General features: G+C 41.1%; 1 protein-coding gene across 7 annotated transcripts in view; it reads right to left on the bottom strand.

The window, feature by feature from the left end:
• Nav2 (neuron navigator 2) overlaps nucleotides 1–23,250 on the bottom strand; it is a 702,797-nt gene that overhangs the window by 191,116 nt on the left and 488,431 nt on the right. For all 7 annotated transcript variants that reach the window (XM_048359787.1, XM_048359783.1, XM_048359784.1 and 4 more), the window contains exon 6: nucleotides 15,667–15,827. In XM_048359787.1, the coding sequence (XP_048215744.1) occupies nucleotides 15,667–15,827 (161 nt within the window). The remainder of the gene's footprint in view (nucleotides 1–15,666; nucleotides 15,828–23,250) is intronic.

The following is a 23,250-nucleotide window of genomic DNA, read 5'->3' as shown; positions in this document are numbered from 1 at the left end:
GACCATATGCTCTATGGAGCAGCTGAGTCCTGCTCTAAGCACAGCATCTAGTACACACATGAATTTTAGATTTTAGGAATCTTATAGTCAATAGACTTAACTACATACAGTCATTGCTGAGCCAGGAGGAGAGGAAGGAGAGAAAGAGAGAAAGAGAGTGAGAGAGAAAGAGAGAGAGAGACAGAGAGACAGAGACAGAGTCAGAGAGAGACAGAGAGACAGAGAGAACAAACTTGGTATGCCTATTAATCCCAGCTAGCTACTTAAGAGGCTTAAAGATCTTGACTTTAAGCCTGAGTTACATAAAAAGACAATGTCATCAAATGATTTTTTTAAGGATTAGTAATATAGATCAGTGAGATAGTACTTGCTTAGCATGCTCAAGTTCTGAGATTCAATCCATGCAATTGAAAAAAAAAGTTGGCAAAATGATGAAACTAAAAACCAATAAGATGGGGCTGGGGATATAGCCTAGTGGCAAGAGTGCCTGCCTCGGATACACGAGGCCCTAGGTTCGATTCCCCAGCACCACATATACAGAAAAACGGCCAGAAGCGGCGCTGTGGCTCAAGTGGCGGAGTGCTAGCCTTGAGCGGGAAGAAGCCAGGGACAGTGCTCAGGCCCTGAGCCCAAGGCCCAGGACTGGCCAAAAAAAAAAAACAAAAAACAAAAAAACCAATAAGATGAGGATTACATATTACTTTACATAAGAAGATATGACCAGAAAAATGATAATATCAATCACAACAATGAACTCAAATTTCTATGACCTTGGGCTGGGGTGTACCTCACTGGAGGAGCACATGCTCCATATACACACAGCCAGACAACTAAAAAACCAAAATGATATTTTTACATATGGTATCTGTTTTCTAATACATAATATATGTACATATATTATATCATATATATGTATATATATATATATATATATATAAAACACAACAACAAACAGTAAATCAGTTATGGTGGTGCATGTCTGTCATCCTAGAACTCAGGAGGCTATTAGGAGGAACAGAAGTTCAAGGCCAGTCTGGGCTACAAAAGAAGATCCTGTCTCAAAACAAAAATAAAAAATAAACTCTTAAGAGTACCTCTAGGGGCTGGGAATATGGCCTAGTGGCAAGAGTGCTTGCCTCATATACATGAAGCCCTGGGTTCAATTTCTCAGCACCACATATATAGAAAAGGCCAGAAGTGGCGCTGTGGCTCAAGTGGCAGAGTGCTAGCCTTGAGCAAAAAGAAGCCAGGGACAGTGCCCTGACTCCAAGCCCCAAGACTAGCAAAGAAAAAAAAAAAAAAAAGAGCACCTGATTTACAGTAACCATTTACAGGTCTAGAAAGTCCACATTCTTCATGCAATACCAGTTCTTCCTGGACTCTACTCCACTCCTGCAAGTCCCTAAGCAACCACTCCCCCCCCCCCCCCCCCCCCCCCCGCTGAATTTCTATGGCTCTAACTGCCTGGACTGTCATCTGGCCTTTTCTGCATCCTCAACAATCTATACAGTATCAGACACCAAAAAAGGGGCTCATCATTAAAGAATCCACCACAACTAGCTTGTATGACAGTATGGAGGGCAAAAGCAAAACATCAGCTTTAAAAATATGTAGATCCTTGTTCAAATCTCTACACTGGCCGTTGCCAGCTACATGAGGCAGCTCTGACTCTAGCAACTCTGACCCTAAAGTCAGTTTCTCTGACTTTAAACATAGAAAATACTATTAGTATTTCCCAGAAAGTACTAATAAACAAAAGGTTTAAATGAGACTATATATGCCCAAAGCACCTCCTATACGTAAGAATAACTCAGTAACTAGAAACTACCAAGGACTCTCCATTGTTATTGTTACAATACCCTTTCCTGCTCACAGTCCATCATCTCATCTACCTTAAAAGTAGGCCTGAACCAGACATGGTGGCTCATAGTTATAATAATAACTACTTGAGAGGTTGAGACCAATCAGGAAGGCCCATGAGATAGGACAGAGGCAGGGGCGTGCACGCACACACACACACACACACACACACACACACACACACACACACACACACACACACACTACATTTCAGGTGCTTAGTAGCCACATGTAATTAGTAGCTACCAATGTAGCAGCCACCACCACCGGTGGAAGGTAGCATCGGTGAAGAATATTTCCACCCTGCAGAATGTTCTGGAAGCTATGCCTTTACTTACTGATTAAAGACAGAAGAACCTTCGGCAAACAACGCTCCTCTTGATGCTGGGAAGTCACCTCCAGTGATGGAGAATGACAACAAGGAATTCTCCAAGGAAGGAGCCAGGAGAGAAAGCAGCAGGCTAAGAAGAGCCCAATATCCCTACCGCAACCCCAGTGTTGCTCCCAGAGCCTGGAGCTCTCCCAGAACTTCCCCAGTCCTCAAAAGCTCTCTGTTTAGTTAAGCTCATCCAAGAGGTACATATGCCAAAGCCTTTGGAAAGACTTCAAGGAAGCCAGCCTCTACCTTGGCTGTTTGATGCATTCTGAAGCATTTCATGCCAGAAGGCAATCTGAGGGGCACCTTAATGAGACTGAACAGTTCTGATCAGTTTCTGGCCAGCAGTGGCCATTTCATTTGCTAAGATACAGCCACTAATGCTGACCAGTACCCTAAAGCCAAAACCATGGCACATCTTGGACAAGAGCTCAGATTATGCCCTGCTCCTTTGCTTGGGTTACTTTGTTAGTGTAGCTACAATATCTTTAATCTGTTTAAGGATAGTTTGGTGATCAGCTCTTAGAAATAAAGCAGTTTGTTTCAAATTGTGGATCTGGGTTCATTAAGGTAATCAGCAAGCCCAAACTCAAGGATGAAAAAAAAAAAAAAGAAAAAAAATCACATTCAGAAGAAATTCCTTTAGTGGTCAAAGAGCCCTTTGTTGTATCATACTTTGGAAAACTCAACAATTAAAACTTTTAAAAAACAATTACTTTCTTTTTGTTTAAAATTCTGTGGGAAAACTACCTCTTTTCTCTACCATAGCCAATTCCTACAAAAACAACACAAAATAATAACCAAACAAATGTTTTCCTCAATGTTTGCATGTCCTAGTCTATACTTGTATCTCAAATTGCAGCAAGTGGTAGTGAGATTTCAAGAATCAATCGACTAAATTTTTTGAATTCCAGGAACAAAAGGTAACTGAGTAGATATGACAAGGGTTCATTTACTAGTAATGGCCTTTAGGTAAAGGTCACTAGATGTTTCTAGGTCTTCTGTTTTTCAAACCCACCATTCACTATGATTAATCCAAGAAAGATGGGGCTAAACAAGGACAGGTTATCACAGGGAGCTTTAGATTTTTAAATATGAGGCATGTGACCAGGATTACAGACTTGGTTTTCTGGGATTTTCAATTCACCCTTTGTGGCACTTGTCCCTTACAGTCACTTATGACTGAGGCACATAATTCACTTCATACCTTGTTTTCCTCATAGTAACTGCATGCGTTTGGTACTATTCCCATTTAAGTTCTAGATCTTAGAGTGCTTTTAGGGATAGGGACTATAGAGGAATAAGACACAACCTGTTTCACCAGACTTAAAAAAGCTGGAGAGTTCAAGAGAAAGGCAAGCTCCTGCAAATTTCATGACCAGTGTGAAGAAACACAAGAGGAAGGAAACGCTACTTCGGTTGGAGAATGTGAAGCCGAGATGGCTTTGAATTTGCCTGAAAGCAAAGGTCTGGTGACAGGTGACTTTCCCTAGCACACAAGTCACTCTTCCTTCAGGTTTGGACTCACTGGTTTGGACTCAGCCACATGAATTTAACATGAAGCAAAGTAATCCTGTACCCAAAGAATGTTTAGGACTGAAGGCCAGTGCCGCATGCATGTACCAATGACAGAGCAGAATGAGAAGAGTTGCCAGTGCATAAAAATTTCTGACAATAAAGGAGTCCTGCTTCTTCCCTATAAGGTTGAAATAACCTGCTCTGCTGGCCACGGCTCTGTCCCTCGTTTTTGTTAATGAATGCTGCCCCCTACTGCATGTTTGTAAAATATTTGTTCAAAAGTAATTCTGGCCCAGGCACCAGGAAGGTGAGATCTTCGACACAGAAAAACAGAAATACGAGGTTACAGAGCAGCGCAAAGCTGATCAGAAAGCTGTGGACTCACAAATTCTACCCAAAATCAAAGCTGTTCCTCAACTCCAAGGATACATGAGATCTCTTTTTGCTCTAACAAATGGGATTTATCCTCGCAAAATAGTGTTCTAAACTTACTAAGAGCCTAATTAAATCATTTATATGTTTAAAAAAAAAAGTAATTCTGCATGTAACTGGCTGAAAGACATTCCTGGAAGAGGTCAAGGAAATGAATACAACTATGGAGCAGTTCAAACCATCATGTACATCTTCTAAGCAGCCTGATTTCTTATCTGGGACAGAAATCCTTCTCTGTGGCCACTTGGATGGCCTTGTAACAAGAACTGGGTTAGTTCAGGACAATTTATCTGAAGTTAAGAGAGAACTGCCTCATGTATGTGAAAGGTGGAAAAGAAGGAATTACTTAATGGTACACAGGCATTACCTACATATGGTGTAATTAATTTTAGCACAGAAATGAGTTCTAGACTATAATGTCACTATCAAGAACAAAGCACATTTGTGCCTTGAAGGAACTATTCAAAGGTGAGACTTCAGGAATCTGGTAAAGTATGGGGGAATGCATGTGACAATACAGAAATGGACATGTTTTAGTGCCCACTTAAACCACATGAACTCCACCTTGCACCTGGGGTAACTAAATCCTAGCTTTGTAAACATCTTAGGGAATAGCTATTCTAACCCATTTCTAATATTGAAACTCTGTGAAACTCATAGCTGTCTGAATATCACTGGGATCAGATAATTCTTTATCCCAAGAACCCTTATTCAACTGGGAGAAGACAAACATGAAAGATCTTCCTAAAGTTTTTCTCTCTGTCATTTCTTAGTTCTGCTGTCTGTGGCTAGAAAGAAAAAGAAAAAAAAAACTGGCCCAAGGTATACACCTCCATCTGTTCCCCCAATTAACACATTTTATAAAACATCCTTTGTTCCCAACTAGCATGTGGGAAATCAACAAAGGGGTCAACTGCAAGATTTGTGGGTCTAGTTCTGGTTAAGATTGAGCCTAATTCAGAAATTCATTTGTAACATCTACTTTTTTGCACAAGAGTAATGGTCCTAAAATGTAATGTTATTTGTATTTTGTTTATTGTCTGTCTCTTCCACTAGAATGAGTTTTATGAGGGCAAGATTGGTACCATTAAATAATCACTGGCTAGCATGATACTTATTAACACATAGGGTGGTGTGTGTGTGTGTGTGTGTGTGTGTGTGTGTGTGTGTGTGTGTGTGTGTGTAATAAAGGGGAATAATTTATTTGTCTGCTTTGGAATCATTTGGTTATTAAAAATTGAGCCAAATCAAAAACAACTTTCTTAGAACAAAAATCAACTAGTACCTTCAAAGATCATTTTCCTTAGGGCTAAACCTGATCCCTGAGTCCACCCACTAAAGTGAGGGGGTGAACAGCCTTGTAAAGACAGTTTACCTCAGGCCTGCTGTCAGTTCCTTACTAAACTCAAGAGAAAGTTTTCCACCCAGCCACATGGATGCCATCACATCCACATTGTGGGTTTTCTCCCAGTTCACAGTCATTCTCCTAAATTGAGGAAACAAATGTGTGGAGGCCCTGTCTAGAAGAGAACATGTGGACAGTCTGCTAGCCATTATCTTTTAAACAGAGTGCCTTGAGAATGCCAGGCCAGGAGCTCCAACTCCCATCAAACATCAAACCTGGGCAGCAGGGGGCAGCAGAGATTCGCTGTCCTAGGCTGACCTGGCACAGAACAACATTTTTTTAAGCTTTGCTTTTCCCAAGATGAGTTAACAATAGGCCATTACTCTTCTATTTCAGTTTTCATTCCAAGAAAGTGCTGTGATTCTCCCGGCACAGCAAAGGCAAAGGAAGCATTGCAGGATGAGAGACTTGTTTTACCTCCTTAGGAAGGAAGGAAGCTAGGCCATGGGCTACCACAGTAGCTGGTAAGTGAACATTGTCTTAGTTCAGGGACACTTGACAATGGTAAGAATCAATATGGCCACTGTTAAGGAATCACAGCAGAAGCTGTTAGGGTACTGGAATGGGAGTACTTCCACAGTGCCTCTGCATAGACCACTCACTCTATGGCATGAACATTTATTTACAGGGCAGGATGCCTACAGATGGGTCCTGTGTCATTCTTCCCACAAAGTAGATATATTGTGACCCCATCTTTGGAGACAAATATTCTCAATGTGACCTCTTGTCTAGATCCTCATGGGCTTCCCTAACATATTGGTGTTCTAGCAAAGTACACACAATGACAGTCATGAAGGCAAAACTGCAGCTGGAAAAGAGGTATCCTGTCAGATTCATTTCATCCCAAGGATGCCACATGCTTGGCACAGAGAAGTTGCTAAGTGGGTGTTCACAGAAAACCCATCATGAAGTTGTAGCTGTGTTGTGAATCATTAAGTATAGAGTTTAGGATCTCCTTCCTCATTCCAACTAGTATTCCATCCTTCATTTTGCTCATGAAAATGTTAATTCCATTTATCCCAAAATGTATGAATTTTCAAATGCTGACAACCACTGTCAAATACTTAACTTTGGAGAAGAAAAACATTTCTTAAAAAGAACTTTAAATAAAAGACTAAACCAGGGGCTGGGGATATGGCCTAGTGGCAAGAGAGCTTGCCTCCTATACATGAGGCCCTGGGTTCGATTCCCCAGCACCACATATACAGAAAACGGCCAGAAGTGGCGCTGTGGCTCAAGTGGCAAAGTGCTAGCCTTGAGCAAAAGGAAGCCAGGGACAGTGCTCAGGCCCTGAGTCCAAGGACCAGGACTGGCCAAAAAAAAAAAACAAAAAACAAAAAAAAAAACAAAAGACTAAACCAAGCCCTGACTACAGATGACATTTGGATAAAAATGGTTAGGAGAGCACTGAGACATGCAAATACTTTCTCCTTCCAATGATCCTTGAAATTAAATTTAATTCACACATGTGTGACGATTTCCACATAACAGATTGAGGCAAGCGAAACACAGAAATTTATCACCTGAAGATCGGATGAATACCAACCAATCATTTTCTATTCTTGACACAAGACTAATCAAATAGATATTCCATCTTCCTAAATGATTTATTCTCTCTCTACTTTCCTCCACACATGCCTTTTATTCCAAAAATGGTAGGCTGTCTGAATTACAGTGAAAATATATAGCTGATGAAACTCACACTGGTTTTGAAATATATTGAGAAAAACCAAACATGATTGCAGCCTTAGTCTCAGTAGAAAGAGACTAGCTTTAGCATTAAAGGATAACAGCAATACAAATTGGAAGGATACTTCTGTCTCCTCTCCTCTTAATAACACAGCAGATCAGAAAAGAGATTTCCAAGGGTGACCAGAAATACTACACCAGATATAGTATCTTTCTTCTTGAATGTTAGGCTTTGCATCCACAAAGAAATACCAAGCTCTTCACTTAGGAGACTAGAGAAAGAGCCAAAAGATGATTCTTCATCTAGGGTGAGGGTGAGGCTGACTTTCTACTTGCTGAACTTCAATGACCATACATTCTCTCTGCTATCATATCTAGACCCTAAAGGGATACTCCTTTTCTATATTTCTTTTTTTTCTTATTTATTGTCAAAGTGATGTACAGAGAAGTTACAGTTTCATATGTTAGGCACTGGATACATTTCTTGTACTGTTTGTTACCTCCTCCCTCCTTTTCTATATTTCTAGCCCTTGGATAGGATCAAAATACATTCCTTTATTTTCTATTAGCTCAGATGAAACAAAACTATAATGAAAAACTTTTTAAATAAAGTGTAAGAACCTGAAGCCTTACAAGCCAGTAACTTAAAACCAAAACAAGATTGGAAGACATTTGCAATAGCTGAATATACCTACTCTAAGTTGCCTGCTCTGAGAGTAAATTTAAATATAGATTTTTGCAAACTGTATGTCACATACTAGTCTGGATGTCTTACTGTTTTACATTCACCATAGCAACATATTGCTAAAAAATTAAAGGGAAAAGAATCTTTTGCTCAAGGCTAGCTCTCTACCACTTGAGCTACAGTGCCACATCTGCTTTTTCTGTTTATGTGGTACTGAGTGTTAGGTCCTCTCCCTGAGGGCTACATGCAGATGCCCCCACCTCATTAAGTCTCCACCCAGTTACCTGGGTAACCTGCAGACCTGGAGGCAGTTACCTCCCCTTTCCCTGAGGTCACCTCCTAATCCACCTGGCCACACCCCTTGCCCCTGCCCTAAATAAAGCAGGGCTGGGTGGGGGTCTCTCTCTCTCTCTCTCCCTTCTCTCCGGCCATGGATCACCTTGGCCACAGGCCAGCAGTTCGGTAATAAATGTTCTCTCCTGCCTGAATACCGCGTGGCGTTCTCCTTTACCGGCTACCTACTTTAAAAACCTAACACTAAGGAATTGAACCTAAGGCTTCATGAATGCTAGGCAAGCACTCTATCACTAAGCCACATCAGCCCCAGTAGAAGTTTTTCTGATGTACCAAGAAGACTAGGACAAAAAGCCTCAAACTCAGTGCGATAAGCATTGCCTGGACACAAAAATCTAAGCTTCTGAGCTCAAACTTAGAAATCTGAATGGGAAGGATTAAGTTTATAAAACCTAGCAATTACATCAAGATAAGATGAAACAAATCACACATAAATCACACCTTGAGAAACAATAATGTACATCTTAAATTTACCAAGTTTGCCTAGATCATGGAACTTGACATCTGTGTTTCAGATGTGACAGACAGGTATCCATGTTGAATTTGTTCTCTTTTTTCAGCCACACACAGACCATTTGCATCTACTATGTCAGAGTGGAAAATTCTTTTTTTTTTCTTCAAATTTTTATTATCAAACTGTTGTACAAAGAGGTTACAGTTTCATACGTTAGGCATTGGATACATTACTTGTACTGTTTGTTACCTCGTCCCTCGTACCACCCCCCTGCCCTCCTCCCCCTTTCCCTTTCCCCCCATGAGATGTTCAGTTCACTTACACCAGTTTTGCAAGTATTGCTTTTGTAGTTGTTTGTCTTTTTTTACCCTGTGTCTCTCAATTTTGGTATTCCCTTTCAATTTCCTAGTTCTAATACCAGTATACATGGTTTCCAATATACTCAGATAAGATTACAGAGATAGTGTAGGTACAACCACGGGAAGGTGATACAAGAACATTGTCAATAATAGTAGCTACAGATACACATGGGACGTTGAAAGTAGTTACAACTGTGATATAACAATCGTTTCCATAACATGGAGTTCATTTCACTTAGCATCATCTTATGTGATCATCAGGGTATTGGGCTCTTGCGATCCTCTGCTGTGACTTGCCTATATAGAGTGGAAAATTCTGACTGCTTATGCGTTCATTGTTTTGGAGAGAGTTGCCTCATGTTTGAGGACTTTTCATCTATTCAATTAGACACTGTCACTAATTTGAAAAAAAAAACTCAAAAGGAAATGATGGTGTAAAATGCAAACCATAAAGATGAAATCTGTCTTTATGGAGTCAGCCACAGCCACCACTGTCTCACTGGTGAAGCCTTGGCAAGGCAGCAAGCCACTTGACCTTATAGTGATCCAGGGCAAGCACTTTACCACTAGGCCATATCCCCAGCCCCCCATATAGTGATCCAAAGGTCAGAATTTACCTAATGCCCCAAGGTGTTCCAAAGGTCAGAATTTAGCAAGTGCCACAAAAAACAACACCAACCATATCAATGAACTCCTACCACTAGGAAATGATAGTAAGCTTCAAGCCTGAAGGCTGAAACAAAGACAAGGACAGATCATTTAGATTAAGCTAGGAAAAAATTCAGAAAGAATGCATGTAACTTTGTTAATGCTAGGGTGGCCTGTTGTCACCTCACAGATAAAAAAGCTGAAGCTCTGAGGTGAGGTGACTTGCTGTTGGGAAAGGATTAACAAAACCTCTTCTGCTTCTGCACACGAATTTGACCTTGGGTTAACCTTCTAACTCTGTTCCCCTGGAAACCTGATAAAGACAGAAATTCACTGTTACTAAGCAACATTGTTCATGGCAAAAATGACCCTTGATTGTTAATAAACATCTGGACTAGGAAGAGTCACAGAAAAATGATGATTATCTCTTGGAGATGCCATCATTTTAGGTCTGGGAAATTTAGAACTATTTCAAGAAACACGAACTTCTGTAGGGTCTGCGGCTTTAAAGCTAGAACAACTTTTGTACTTGCCCTTTTTTTTTTTTTTTTTTTTTGGCCAGTCCTGGGGCTTGGACTCAGGGCCTGAGCACTGTCCCTGGCTTCTTTTTTTTTTTTTGCTCAAGGCTAGCACTCTGCCACTTGAGCCACAGCGCCACTTCTGGCCATTTTCTGTATATGTGGTGCTGGGGAATCGAACCCAGGGCCTCATGTATATGAGGCAGGCACTCTTGCCACTAGGCCATATTCCCAGCCCTGTACTTGCCCTTTTAAAGAATTTGTTTAACCTGACTACTACCTTAGGCCAGGACAAGCACTGTGATGACTATAGCCTGCTGCCCGAACCATTTCTTTGGAGAACACCTGCCAAGCCCTGCCACTGCTTGATTCCTGTCACCATCATTTTGGGTGGAATGGTGTCAAACGTGGCCTTGTGATGGTCTTTAGAGGGTGATCCTGTGCAGATGCCCTGGAGATGAATGCATTTCCCAAACCCACACACCTAGAAAGTATCAGAGCCAGAAGGCAAACTCAATCATTTACCTTCAAAGCAATCACTTTGTCTTCAGTTGCAGCACAAATCCCTGACTTTTCTTTCTCTTTCTTTCTTTTTTTTTGCCAGTCCTGGGGCTCGAACTCAGGGCCTGGACACTGGCCCTGAGCTTCTTTTGCTCAAGGCTAGCATTCTACCACTTGAGTCATAATGTCACTTCTGGCCTTTTCTGTTTATGTGGTACTGAGGAATAGAACCCAGGGCTTCATGCATGCTAGGCAAGTACTCTACCACTAAGCCACATTCCCAGCCCCAAATCTCTTCTTTTGAGATAGCTGTACTTCAGCCTAAGCAGCTGGTTGAACTTCTTAAGCTCCTGAACTTTTCCGGCTGAGGGCCCTGTGAAGTATTTGAGTTTATTAGCACCTAATCCATCCTGCTTGCCTACCAAAGAAGGCAATCTAACTATACATTAAGTTCCCTTTCCAGACAACCTCCTGGAAGATTCTTTAAATTCAGTGATGCCTTCCTGGTTCACATCTCTAAGCTTGTTTTCTAAGCTCTTTAACAATAATGGGTTCTTGCCAAGTGATTATGGCAACTTCACATTTGTTTTCCAGTTAGACGTGATTGTCATTCACCAAGAGCAGCAGGTACCTGTACTCTCTCCAGCCAGGGATCTCAGCTCCAAACTGACCAAGGATGTCTCACTCCATCAAGAAGGCATCCTTGTAGATGTCTACTAGGCAAAGGACCATCAAAGGATTCAGTGAACCCAACAGATGTGCTCTTAGATTAACCCCCAGACCAGCACACTGGGATGACTCATTCCTTCTCAGGCCCCTCTTCCTTTTTGCTAAACAATGATTTGGGAATGGAAACCAATGTAAATGAAATCAATTCTCCAGCATCTTCTCTGAATCTTCCTAGTTATGTCATCTTCCCCCCACACCCCTTACAACTTGGAACGCCTCTCTGTTATCAAATACATGTACCTATAGGAAGCAGCATCTGCATACTGGTCCTCTTGGTAACAACAACCAGCCCAATGAAGGTGGGCCACAAGTGACAATGAACAGGTGAAAGCAACAATGTGAAACAAGGTGCTCTAGTTATATTATTTTCTGCATGACACAGGTTACTGCATTAATCCTATCTACTCAAACTGTGACTTTATATCAGAATTTCAGTTTATGGTAGGATATGGATGACTGCTCCACAGTTCTCCCAATCACCAACTCTGACAAATAGCTTGCTTTGCCAACTCAAGTGATAGGTTTATTTGGTTGAAAGAAACTCTTCATCAATGGTCCAAGTGCTACTTATAAGTGACAAAGTATTAAAGACTTCTTATAAAACTCTTTTCTCTAGCCACAGCTGGGTTTTCCCTTCTCTCTGTGACAGGCAGGGCAAACAGAACACGAGAGTGATATGAAAACTGGGAATGGAGAGCTCTAGAACACATGGATAATTTTTATGCTGGCAACCCAACAGACAATGCAAAATGAGTAAATCTTTCAACGTTACAGTATTTCAGTGATGGAGGACCTGAGACTTATAGAGGGGAAACTGAGTACTATGAGTACTATGAGACACCGGGAATGTTGCTTAGCAGTAGAGTAATTGCCTAGCATGCAAGAAACCCTGGGTTTAATTCCTCAGCACCACATAAATAGAAAAAGCTGGAAGTGGTACTGTGGCTCAAGAGGTAGAGTGCTCGCTTTGAGCAAAAAGAAGCCAGGGACAGTGCTCAGTCCATGAGTCCAGCCGCCCCCCCCCCCAAAAAAAAAAAAACAAAACCAAAACCCAAACCCAGTACTATGAGACCAGAGAATTTGATCTTAAACCTAAGGGCTTGTTTTGAACCATACTTAGGCAAACATAGTTAATTTTTACCAGTTTCTTTTTTTTTTTTTTTTATTACTTTAGCTTCTTAAAGTAGTTTGCTTCATCTTTTAAAACTTAAGAGTATTTTGGTCAAAGTGTCATTGGTGTATAGAGAAACTAGTCTTCCCTCCAGTTTGATGGGAATATCATTTGGTTAACCGGGGGTGGTAAATGTCTGGCCTTTGGGGTGTATAGGACCTTTAAAACCATTTGAAATACAACAGGGCAGGCACATATGCTTCTGATCGACTGCCTGCTGCTGTCTGCCTGTATTGATAATTTTGTATGGCCTGCAAATTTTGCTATAATCTTGACTCTTGGAAGAAAACCCTTTGGGGAGCAATATTTGGAAGTATTGAAAAAACCTGTAAAATTTGTCTTTGGTTTGATGAAGTAATGCCAATGATAGTATTATGTCATAGAATGTCAAGACTAGGTAAAATACAAAATCAGAGCCTGGCTCCAGTCGCTAATGCTTATAATCCTAGCTACTCAGGAGGCTGAGTGTGGGGCACTGCCTGCAGCGCTAAGAGGGTCCTGGCAGGGGCCGCCTGGCCCGCTAACCCCGCTTCCCGCCTCCACCACGTGTATGCAAAAATGGCGCCGGGCCAGGGGGCGTTCCTGTGGGATGTGATGTTAGACCACGGAGGAGGTCCTATGGCGCCGCCCTTGGATGGACAGCTCATGTCAGCCTGTCACTAGTGTCTAGCTCGCCATTCCAAATCCCTCTCCTTCCTGCCGCCATTACTACTATAAATGTGACTATCTTTCCCTTATTAAACCGGAAATCCAAGAAGCTTTCCCCGATGCCCCTGTGTGTCCTGAGTCCTTATTGAGCGTAAGAGGGCAGGGCGAGGTGGGCATCATCGCGACTACACACATCCGAGGCTTTCACGTAGGCCATACCCCAGCTTTTCCACCCGCGGGACGGGAGGGAATACGCACGAGGGTAAAAGTGCCCTACAGCTGAGATTTGAGGATCATGGTTCGAAGCCAGCCCGGGTGGAAAAATCCCCCTGTGACTCATATCTCCAATTAACCACTCAAAGACAGGAAGTGGTGCTGTGGCTCAAAGTGGTAGAGCACTGGCCTTGAGCACAAACAGCCTCAGGGACAGTGCCCAGGCCCTGAGTTCAAGACCCAAAACTGACCAAAAAAAAAAATCAGGTAATTCAGTAAAGATGTATGACTTCACTTTTCTTCTGGTATTATAGGTGTTTACCACCATATCCGGTTCTCCAGATATTTTTATGGCAACATATCTCCACTTAACCAATGGAAAAAGATGAACTAGCCCACCAGGGGTGAGCCCAGCCTAATTTTACCTAACACCTTCCTAATTCTTCCTGTACACACTGTCAACAGACAAGGCTCCAATCACTTGTTTTCCAAGGAAAGCAAAACATTTAACATTGGTTCTGAGACCAATGAGCCTGGATTCAAATATAACTCTGCCTTTCTCTATCTTTGATATGATATTAGCAAATACTCAACCTTTCCTAGTTTTATTTAGATCCTCTGTAAATGGTAACTAAGGCCAATTAAGCTCCTTCCCTTTCAGCTTTTACTTACGAAACAAAAATCTTTCTATAAGTGTATATATAATATCATATTATATTTATTTGAATGCATTAGGAAAGTTTTGGAGGGTTACACATAGACTAGTTTATATTGGTACTTGTTAAGAAGCATATAAAATAGAACTGATTTAATATATACTGTACTGTTTTACGAGTGTATGTTATTTTCGTAATCTAAGTGCGGTTTTATCAAGAATACACTTGGGTACAGTGAAGAAAAGGAAAGCAAAGGAGATGAAGGAGAAAAAAAGGAGAGCAATAAAACAAAATAAACCTTGCGTTTTGCTCAAGTCAGAAATCACAGGGGCTGGTTCACAAAGAGTCTTGATCAGTCCAGATATATTGGGTATGACTCTGCTAATTGCAGAGTTCCTAATGCCTTGGTTTGGAAGTGTGCTCTGTGTGTGTGTGTGTGTGTGTGTGTGTGTGTGTGTGTGTGTATGTGTGTGTATCTATATAGGTATCTATCTATATATCTGTCAGCCCCATAAACATTTTCTCCATATTTTGAAGGGAAAACTACATTAGCAACTCCTGGGAGAATCTAGATCTATTGATCCAAGTGATTCTAAGTTGGAGCATGGATGAGAGTTCTGATCCTGAGCACCACAGGAAACCTGCTCAGGCTCTTGAAGCACTTTCAGGACTAAGGAACAGCTTTCTTAGACTTTAGGGAAATATAGGACATCCAGGGTAAGTCCCTAGAAGATTCCACATGGCCAAGATAGGAAATGCTTCCAAGAAACCTGGCTATATTCCTTATTAAAGTCGAGACTCCTCTGCCAGGCAGGAAGGAAAGTGGGATTTGCCTCTTATTGAAGATTCTTTTAATCTGCCTCAGTTACTCCAATACCTCTAGAGACACTGGCTTACAGAAGCAGAGCTTATTTTACTATCTTCTATCCAGAAAGCAACTCAACTTTTTTTCTCCATCCTAAAGGCTAAGTACTATGGACAGTAAAAATATCATACCCTTTTATGGCAAAAGTTGCATCATCACTACCTCAAGAGCAATGCTATCTGCTCCTTATATGTAGCTAAGATCTTCACTTAGCCAAACCACATTCCTAACTGTTTCTAAGGGTGAAAACTCCCTTATTCCTAAGTCCCTTCACATTATTTCTGATGGGTAAAAAGCTTATCATCTCAAAAAGCTGACATTTCTGGAAAAGTTCCTAAGGGGCAGTGCATATTCCAGGAAAACTTATTTTCAATTTCCAAATGCAGTTTTGCTTCCTATCTCCAGCCAGGTGTTTAATGGGTCTCTACTCAAAGAGTTACTCTTGCTGACAACTATGAATGTAACAGTATCTTCTCCAATTTATTAATTGCCAGTCAAGCACATCCTCTGAGTCATTCTCATCCTCCTATTTGCAACCTTGACCCTCACCTCAACCCAACTCACCCAAAAAAGAAGTTGACTCACCTTTTTCATGGCTAGTTGTTGGTGGAGGTGGGGAGGTGATCGGTTTGGACTTGTCATAGTTGTTAAAGCTCTGGCTGCGCCGGTTGTTAGCAGTGGATGGCCCTCCACGTGTTTTGGCCTCGCTGCCTGCAGCGGATACCCTTGTGGTAGGACCTGGAAGTCTAAAATGCAAAAGCCATATCAGCTTTAATTCTATCAAGCATCAAACACAAAAGCCTGTCCCTAAACCATTTATTCTAAGGCAAATGGGAAGTACTGAAAACAGTGTTTGCTATAAATCCAGGGATACAGGCATTAAGAAAAGGATACAACTTACAAATGGGAGAAGGAATTGCTATCACTCCCAACACATCTGCAAAGAGAATTTAAAGCCTAGTTGAAAACACTTGTCCAGACATATATTTTCCTTCAACATCTGACAACCTGTTTCTGTGGCATTCTTTTGAGGCAGAAGTACAGTTTTTCTAAACATTCGATGGATAGAATCATTCATTCTTTCTATAAAACCAGCAAGATCTGGTTAGCCTAAGGACAAACACACTCTTTCCCTTTAAATAAAACACCTCATTCTGGGTGGTTTTGTAATATGCCTAAAGATATTATGGATGATTCTCTAAGGAGTTTAGGAGGTAAGACTCTTTCAACCAGAATTTTGGTGTAGGGACTTACTAAGCAGACTTTTTCCAATAATTAAAGTTGAAAGATGAATAAATGATGAAATTTTTAGTTATGTCCTTCAGTTAAAACCCACTGAGCTATGTTTAAGAGCAACTGGAACCTTAGCCAACCAGCATTAGACCCAGTGATAAGTCTGAATTTTCAACTCATAAAGCTTTCAGCCGGTTCTTTCCATGCAATTCTGTGAGCACCAAAGAATCCTACAGTCTGGAAGCACTTTAGATATAAGCAGGCAATCGCTTTAAACTTTTTCTTGTTGGCTGAGCAAGAAAGATGGTTGCAGAATAAACAGAGAACATGAGCTGGTGTGAAGGGACTGTAAAATTTATCCAGTTAAGGAGCAGCTGGCCCGGTTCCCTGACTGGGAGAGGGGAGTGATGAGGCTAGGGGAGTTCTCCTCCTAGGAAGTGGCATCACTTCCCATTTTACTGGGAGGATTCATCTCTCTGTTAATTCGTTTCATCTTGTTTGGAGAGATTATCCATCTCACAGAAGACATGATCAGTTTCAAAAATATCAGCAATGCCAGTGCATATGTATGGGGCCCAGATGTGGCTAGCACAGTTGGCCAAGGAGATCCAGCAATGGGATCTTTGTACCTTCTGGTCTTACTTCCAGGGCAAAGTGTCCCACAAGTCCTTCACATCAGAATTATCTGAATACTCGGCATTCAATGAGAGAGCTTCTGGAGGTGCAGGTGTGGGGCTTTTTGACCTGGATTTATTTCATGCAACCATAGTATGTAAGAGTCTTTGTGCCTACAGACTGGCCTGAAAGATCATTATGGATTTGGTCTAAGACCACATCACAGCAGTGGTATTAAGTAATATGGAGCAACTTAGGTCATATTATTCTGCTTCCATGGGGGAATTTGCAAAGAGCAAGAAAACAGAATGTAACAAGGAAGAAAGGTGCATTTCTTTCAGAGTTGTTGGAAAGTCCCCATTGTGCTCACCCTAAACTTGAACACATTAGATTTTTAGGACAGCACAGGGATGGAACCGATACAATCTTGAATCTGGTAGGCAGCCTGGTCCTCTGTGAGGTGGTATGTTGTAAAGTATAGAATATAGACTTTTCTACTCATAAAATTTTGTATCAGTCTCATACCATCTCTGAGGTTCATGTTCCTTATGTGTGACTTTGAAATAATAATAAATTAATGGTTTAGTGTGAAATGAAACTTAATATCTGGCTTATTGTAAGCACTCAAAGCATATGATTTCACCATCTCATCTTCTGCTGAGCAAATTCATAGATAAATTGGACACTGTCACAATGGGAATGTGCTATAGTACAAGAAAGAATTGAAGGAGGAAATAGATGAATCTAGCACCAGAACAGGTAGCACCAGAACAGGTAGACAAAAATCAATATCCATGGGCTGGGGATATGGCCTAGTGGCAAGAGTGCCTGCCTCATATACATGAGGCCCTGGGTTCGATTCCCCAGTACCACATATACAGAAAATGGCCAGAAGTGGCGCTGTGGCTCAAGTAGCAGAGTGCTAGCCTTGAGCAAAAAAGAAGCCAGGGACAGTGCTCAGGCCCTGAGTCCAAGCCCCAGGGCTGGCAAAAAAAAAAAAAAAAAATCAATATCCACGATCAACATTTTCAAAGAGGTAAGACCGACTTTATCAAGTAAAGCTCTTCGTTTAGCTAAAGAATATTCCATAAGAGAAACTGCTTTAAATGTGACTGACACAGATTTGGACTTCTGGATTGTTTGTGGGCCTCACTCTCTGGAGTGAAATATTCCTTTTTGGGAAAATTCTGTGTTTTCTCTGGGTGTTCTGGGTTATAATCAGGGACCTAAGTATTCCTTTGATGGAGTGGCATGCCCTTCACATGGCTGAAGATCAGTGCTATATCTTCTATGACATAAATAAGAAGCTTAAGAGGGCCTTAAATACAGCTGATAAATAGAACAGCGTTGGCAAATAGCCATCAAATGCTACTGCAAAGCTAAAGTTAGTTCATGTTATTTATCACCATCACCATTACACATGATTGAGGATGGCTCTCTTAACTTGACCAAATCAGAAAATTGGGTGAGAATAAGTGTCTTCAAACTTTTAGAGCACTTTGGTGCTGCTGATGGTGTAGCATTTAAACTTGAGTTCTGTTGAGAATGAGCTTGGACTATACCTTGTCCCAAAGTTAAGCTTTCTCCATCCATTTGAAATTTTTAGCAAAACTACCTCACATAAAAACAAATAAATATAGGGTGGATGGGAAACAAGAACTTGTGAGGGGAACAAAACACTTGTAGATACTGAGTCAATCCACAAACTGAATTTTATTTCAAGTACAAGATTTCAAAAGTATGATGTCAAAGTCAACCATGAGAACCAAAAATTCTTGAGCAATGAAGGGTTTTCTACATGCTAAAAAGTAGGAGTAGAACTAGATGTCCAGTCCTATCTAGATCTGAAGGGGCTGGTTCCCTAGCTGTTATCTAGGTTACTTGTGAATTGATAAAATAGACAAGGAAGGTCCAAACAAGAAACTTTGGAGCAAAATTTGTCATGTCAAATGGAATCTGAGTAGAGGACAAGAAGGCAGAGGCAGAAAGCCTATGAAAAGCACAAAGGAAAGAGTTGGTATGTGTTGGCATTTGACAGGCAGAGAGCAGAGGGAATTAGCCTGGAGAAGTAAGCAGGGTCAGAGAAGGGAAAACCTTGTAGACCATATTTATAAAGCTTTGACTTTGTCCTACCCTCCAGGATGAAGCACTAATTAAGGATACTGAAAGCAAGGCTTGAGTTAAAAACAGAATCTCTTCTAGTCTATCAGTGACATAGACTTCCAGCCTTTGGCTAGACATTTTGAAGTTGATTAATGTGAACATCTTTCATATATTTTACCAAGCCTAGCCTAGAAGTACATGCTGCTGGCAGCATCAGAAATGATTTTCTGAGGAGATGAGTCTGGCTCACATAGGATAGCTGCAGGTGTGAGAGTGGATACTATGCTCTGTGCCAGCCTTGTTGAAGCAGAGAAACTACAGAGGTTAGCCCTGTGCTATTTCCAGCACCAAAAGATCCTAACAGTTCCTCTCAAAGAGGAGTTCCTTGTCCAAAGGAACTCAAAATTGACAGAGTGTACAGATAGGCTCTCTGAAACATATTTTTGTTTTAAATATGCTTTTGTTTTAAAATAAGTGTAAGAGAAGTAGTGTAAGAAAAAAGCAAGTAAATTAGAGCTATGATCAATTTCTTCAGCATGTACAGAGCTGAAAAGGCAGGGAAGTAAGACTATCATTCCTGGCACATAATCTAGGAGTGCATCCCCCACTCCATGACTCCACTCACTATATGTGCTGATGGGAAGAAAGCAGCTCTTCTCCCAAAGAAACACTTCAAAGGCTGGAAGCAGACGGGTACCCCTTACAGGAAGAATGGCAGCTTGTGTGCACATGCTAGGGAGGGGAAAGGGGTCTAACCAGTGATGCTTTTTGCCAGACAAGATGATTAAATGCTAACTTTCTCATTTCCATAGCATCTGCTTTTCAGCAGCTAGTCAGAGAGGGCTGATTACTGACTCCATTGATACCATTCCAGAAGTTGGTCATATAGGGACCAACTCTGAGAGACATGCTAGAGGCAGCCTGGTTGCCTTACCTAGCCCAACATGGCCATGTCTATGCTTTGTGGTTCACTGATTATTCACCAGTCATTATGGCATTAGAATGACATAATTTAATCCTTATGACACTGCAAGTAAAACAGAACTACATTATTTTAATCAGGACATACAGGTTCATAAGAATTAAATCATTTCCCCAGGCAAGTCAGTACATAGGGACTGTACCTCTTGGCCACTATGCTTTTCTGCCTCCTGTAGGAAGAATAAACTAAATACCTCAAGCTCACCAGGTATACCTTGGGGCAATACACAGCCAAGAGTAGAAACCCATGGGGATCCATTAGCTCTGAATCAATTCCTCGATGAGTCCAATATCCACATTTAAGGGTCAGGCTTCCACTCTGCTCAGTATCCCTAGTGCCCATTGAGATGTTTGGCTCTGGCAAGTGTACAGTCAGGGTTTGTACTCCAACAAGAGACATCCTTCCAGAACACTGGAGAAAGTGGCCTGCCCAACCAGAATGGTGAGGCTGTCTCTTTTGGCAACTAAATCTTATTTCTATACTTAGTGGTGCTTAATCAGCCTAAATTCTTATCAGGATGTTTGCTCAAGGCTGGCAGTGGGGGAGAGGTGGCTAAGAAGGACTATTAGGTAAATAATGAAACAAAGGACATCCCTTTCTTGGCTCAGCAGAGACCAAATATATCCTCAAAGAAAGTCTGCATGAGGATAATAACTCTAAAAGAAGCCAGACTTTGGCTTTTGGTGAAGCTGGAAGTTCTATGCTTAGCAGAGCCTCTGGGTGAGATAGATACACCTCATTTTCCTGCTCTTCCCTTCTTCCTATTTCCTACCAAGCACATTCTATCATCTGGGACTGATAACAAATCATACAAGGGACGGGCATGTGCTTCCAATTAGACAGTTTCCCAGCTAGCTCCTGTTTTCTTTATCTTCCAGGACTGAGCACATTGTGGGAACAGTGCTTAGACTGTAAGTTTCCTCCAAACCTAACCCTCCCCCCCTTCCTTTCCTATATGTGTACATTTGTACAATGTGCCAATTAACAGGGAGTAGTTTTCTAGAACAGTGGTTTCTGCTCTGACTTAGGCCTCCTGCTACTCATCAGGCAATCTCTGAGATGGCTTCCAGAAGCAAATCCAAATTTAGGTTCTTCCTCTCCCTGGGTACCAAGTATGACTATCATATTGATATTCTACAGAAAGGCACACTGCTGTGCAGTTGCTCTCTTACTGGCTAGGTAGATCCTGCGTTGGGTCTTCGCATGTAAAACTTTTCAGAAAAGTAAACTCTCATTAGTAAAAAACAGTACAGACTAGCAGAGTCAGGAAGCTTGTACATAAATGAGGTCAGGAAGGATGCACTTCCTTTTACTTTTAAATGATACTTCAATGAGAAATAAGCAGGTACTAAGCAGAAGAATAAGGAGTTCTACCCCAGCAACAAGTTCTACTAGAACTCCACAGGGGCAATACAATGTAAAGGAAAAAGCCCAGGTTTGAAAAAGTAGTTTCAATAGCTATATAAATGCCAGAATGCAAGAGAAAGAAGAAGCAGGTATTGTAGCACAAGGGTTAAATGGAAGGTGCTGGGGTTCGATCACTTGGGTTCTAATCCTGACTCTCTATGTTCTATGTGATCTTGGGCAAATTACATAACTTCCTTAATTTTAATTTCCTCATCTGTAAAATGGGGATAATACCATAACCTGGCTCATGAAGACTGATGTAAAGCTTAAATGAAGACTGATGTAAAGCTTAAATAACATAACACATTCAAATTGGTGCTTTCAGTAGAGCTAGTTGTTTAGACCTTGGAAATAACAATAGATGTACATGGCTTTACCTGGACCCTAGAATGCATCCTAGGATTCAGGGTAGGATATAGTAGGAAGTTGATATCTAAATCAAGAAAGTTAATGAGCAACCTATTATTATTATTTATTATTATTATTATTTTGCCAGTCCTGGGGCCTAAACTCAGGGCCTGAGCACTGTCCCTGACTTCTTTTTGCTCAAGGCTAGCACTCTACCACTTGAGCCACAGCGCCACTTCTGGCTTTTTCTATATATATGTGGTGCTGAGGAATTGAAACCAGGGCTTCACGTGTGCGAGGTGAGCACTTTACCACTAGGACATATTCCCAGCCCAGCAACCTATTTTTAAAAGTTTTTTATTTCACTTTCAGAGAAATAAGGTAAATCCTTCCACAGTATGCAGGAATGTCCAGAAACTAAACAAGACATACTTGCTCTGTTGTTTTGTATTTATGCTTTGAATCTTTATAACCCAAAGAAACCCAACCTTACATTAGTAATTTAACAACAATCACAACAACAGAAAGCTCAGCAGACATAAACAAGATGTAGGTGAGGTTGCATTAGGGCCAGGATGAAGCAAGGGAGCACACTCATCATAAAATCACACAAAAATAAAAATAAATAACCATTAGAAACTCATCTCTCTCTAAATCAGAGTGGATTATTGTTGCAAAGCAGTTAGAGCAAAAAACCAATTAGAGGAGAAGCCTCATGCATACAGAGCACTCTCTCTCTCTCTCTCTCTCTCTCTCTCTCTCTCTCTCTCTCTCTCTCTCTCTCACTGTGTGTGTGTGTGTGTGTCCATTCGCACAGCCATAATCAAATCTCCCCATTACTGGATTATCAGCCAAAGCATGTTTGGTTTTCAGAAACTGCAAACATGAGATGAGGAGCGGAATCAAAAGGAAACTCAGCCAGAGCAGAAGGAACACAGCGGGAGTGGGTTGGGTTTAAACCATGCTTTGCAGGACACAGAGAAGCTCTAACCTAGAGATCTTTTTCTGACCCAGAGTGAAGCGGATGATTTTGCTTTGAGATGAATCCTTGGGTGAAGCACTGCATGATGGGAAAGAAAAAAGTGGAACAGATGAGTGAGGAGAGAGAAGATATATTAGACACACAAATATGTAATAAGAGTTTCATGACAAGCAAATGTTCCTGATGTTTCCCTCTGCTTACTTTTTCCTGATAGATGTATATTTCTTTCTAGGTTTACCTTACTAGTCTATATATTTACAACGAAAAGAAATTTCAATCAGAATTACCTAAGAACTTTTATCTCCTCCCCTCCTTAAACACTAAATATCTTTTGGGCCTCTAGCTAGCATAAGACTTTTTTAAAAAGTATCTTTCAAAGTACTGAGATGTTTAAGGCATAAAGTAACATTTTCTATCTTTCTAAAGTATTATATGCAGTGTTTCTATTTTATAGATTTGTTCTACCAGGGTGCTAATAGTGATAAAGTTAATTCCGAAC

This window comes from Perognathus longimembris, chromosome 13 (genome assembly GCF_023159225.1).
Source record: "Perognathus longimembris pacificus isolate PPM17 chromosome 13, ASM2315922v1, whole genome shotgun sequence".
In the NCBI taxonomy this organism is placed as follows: Eukaryota; Metazoa; Chordata; class Mammalia; order Rodentia; family Heteromyidae; genus Perognathus; species Perognathus longimembris.
Note: the sequence above shows the minus strand (reverse complement) of the source record. Positions and strands in the feature narration are given on the sequence as shown.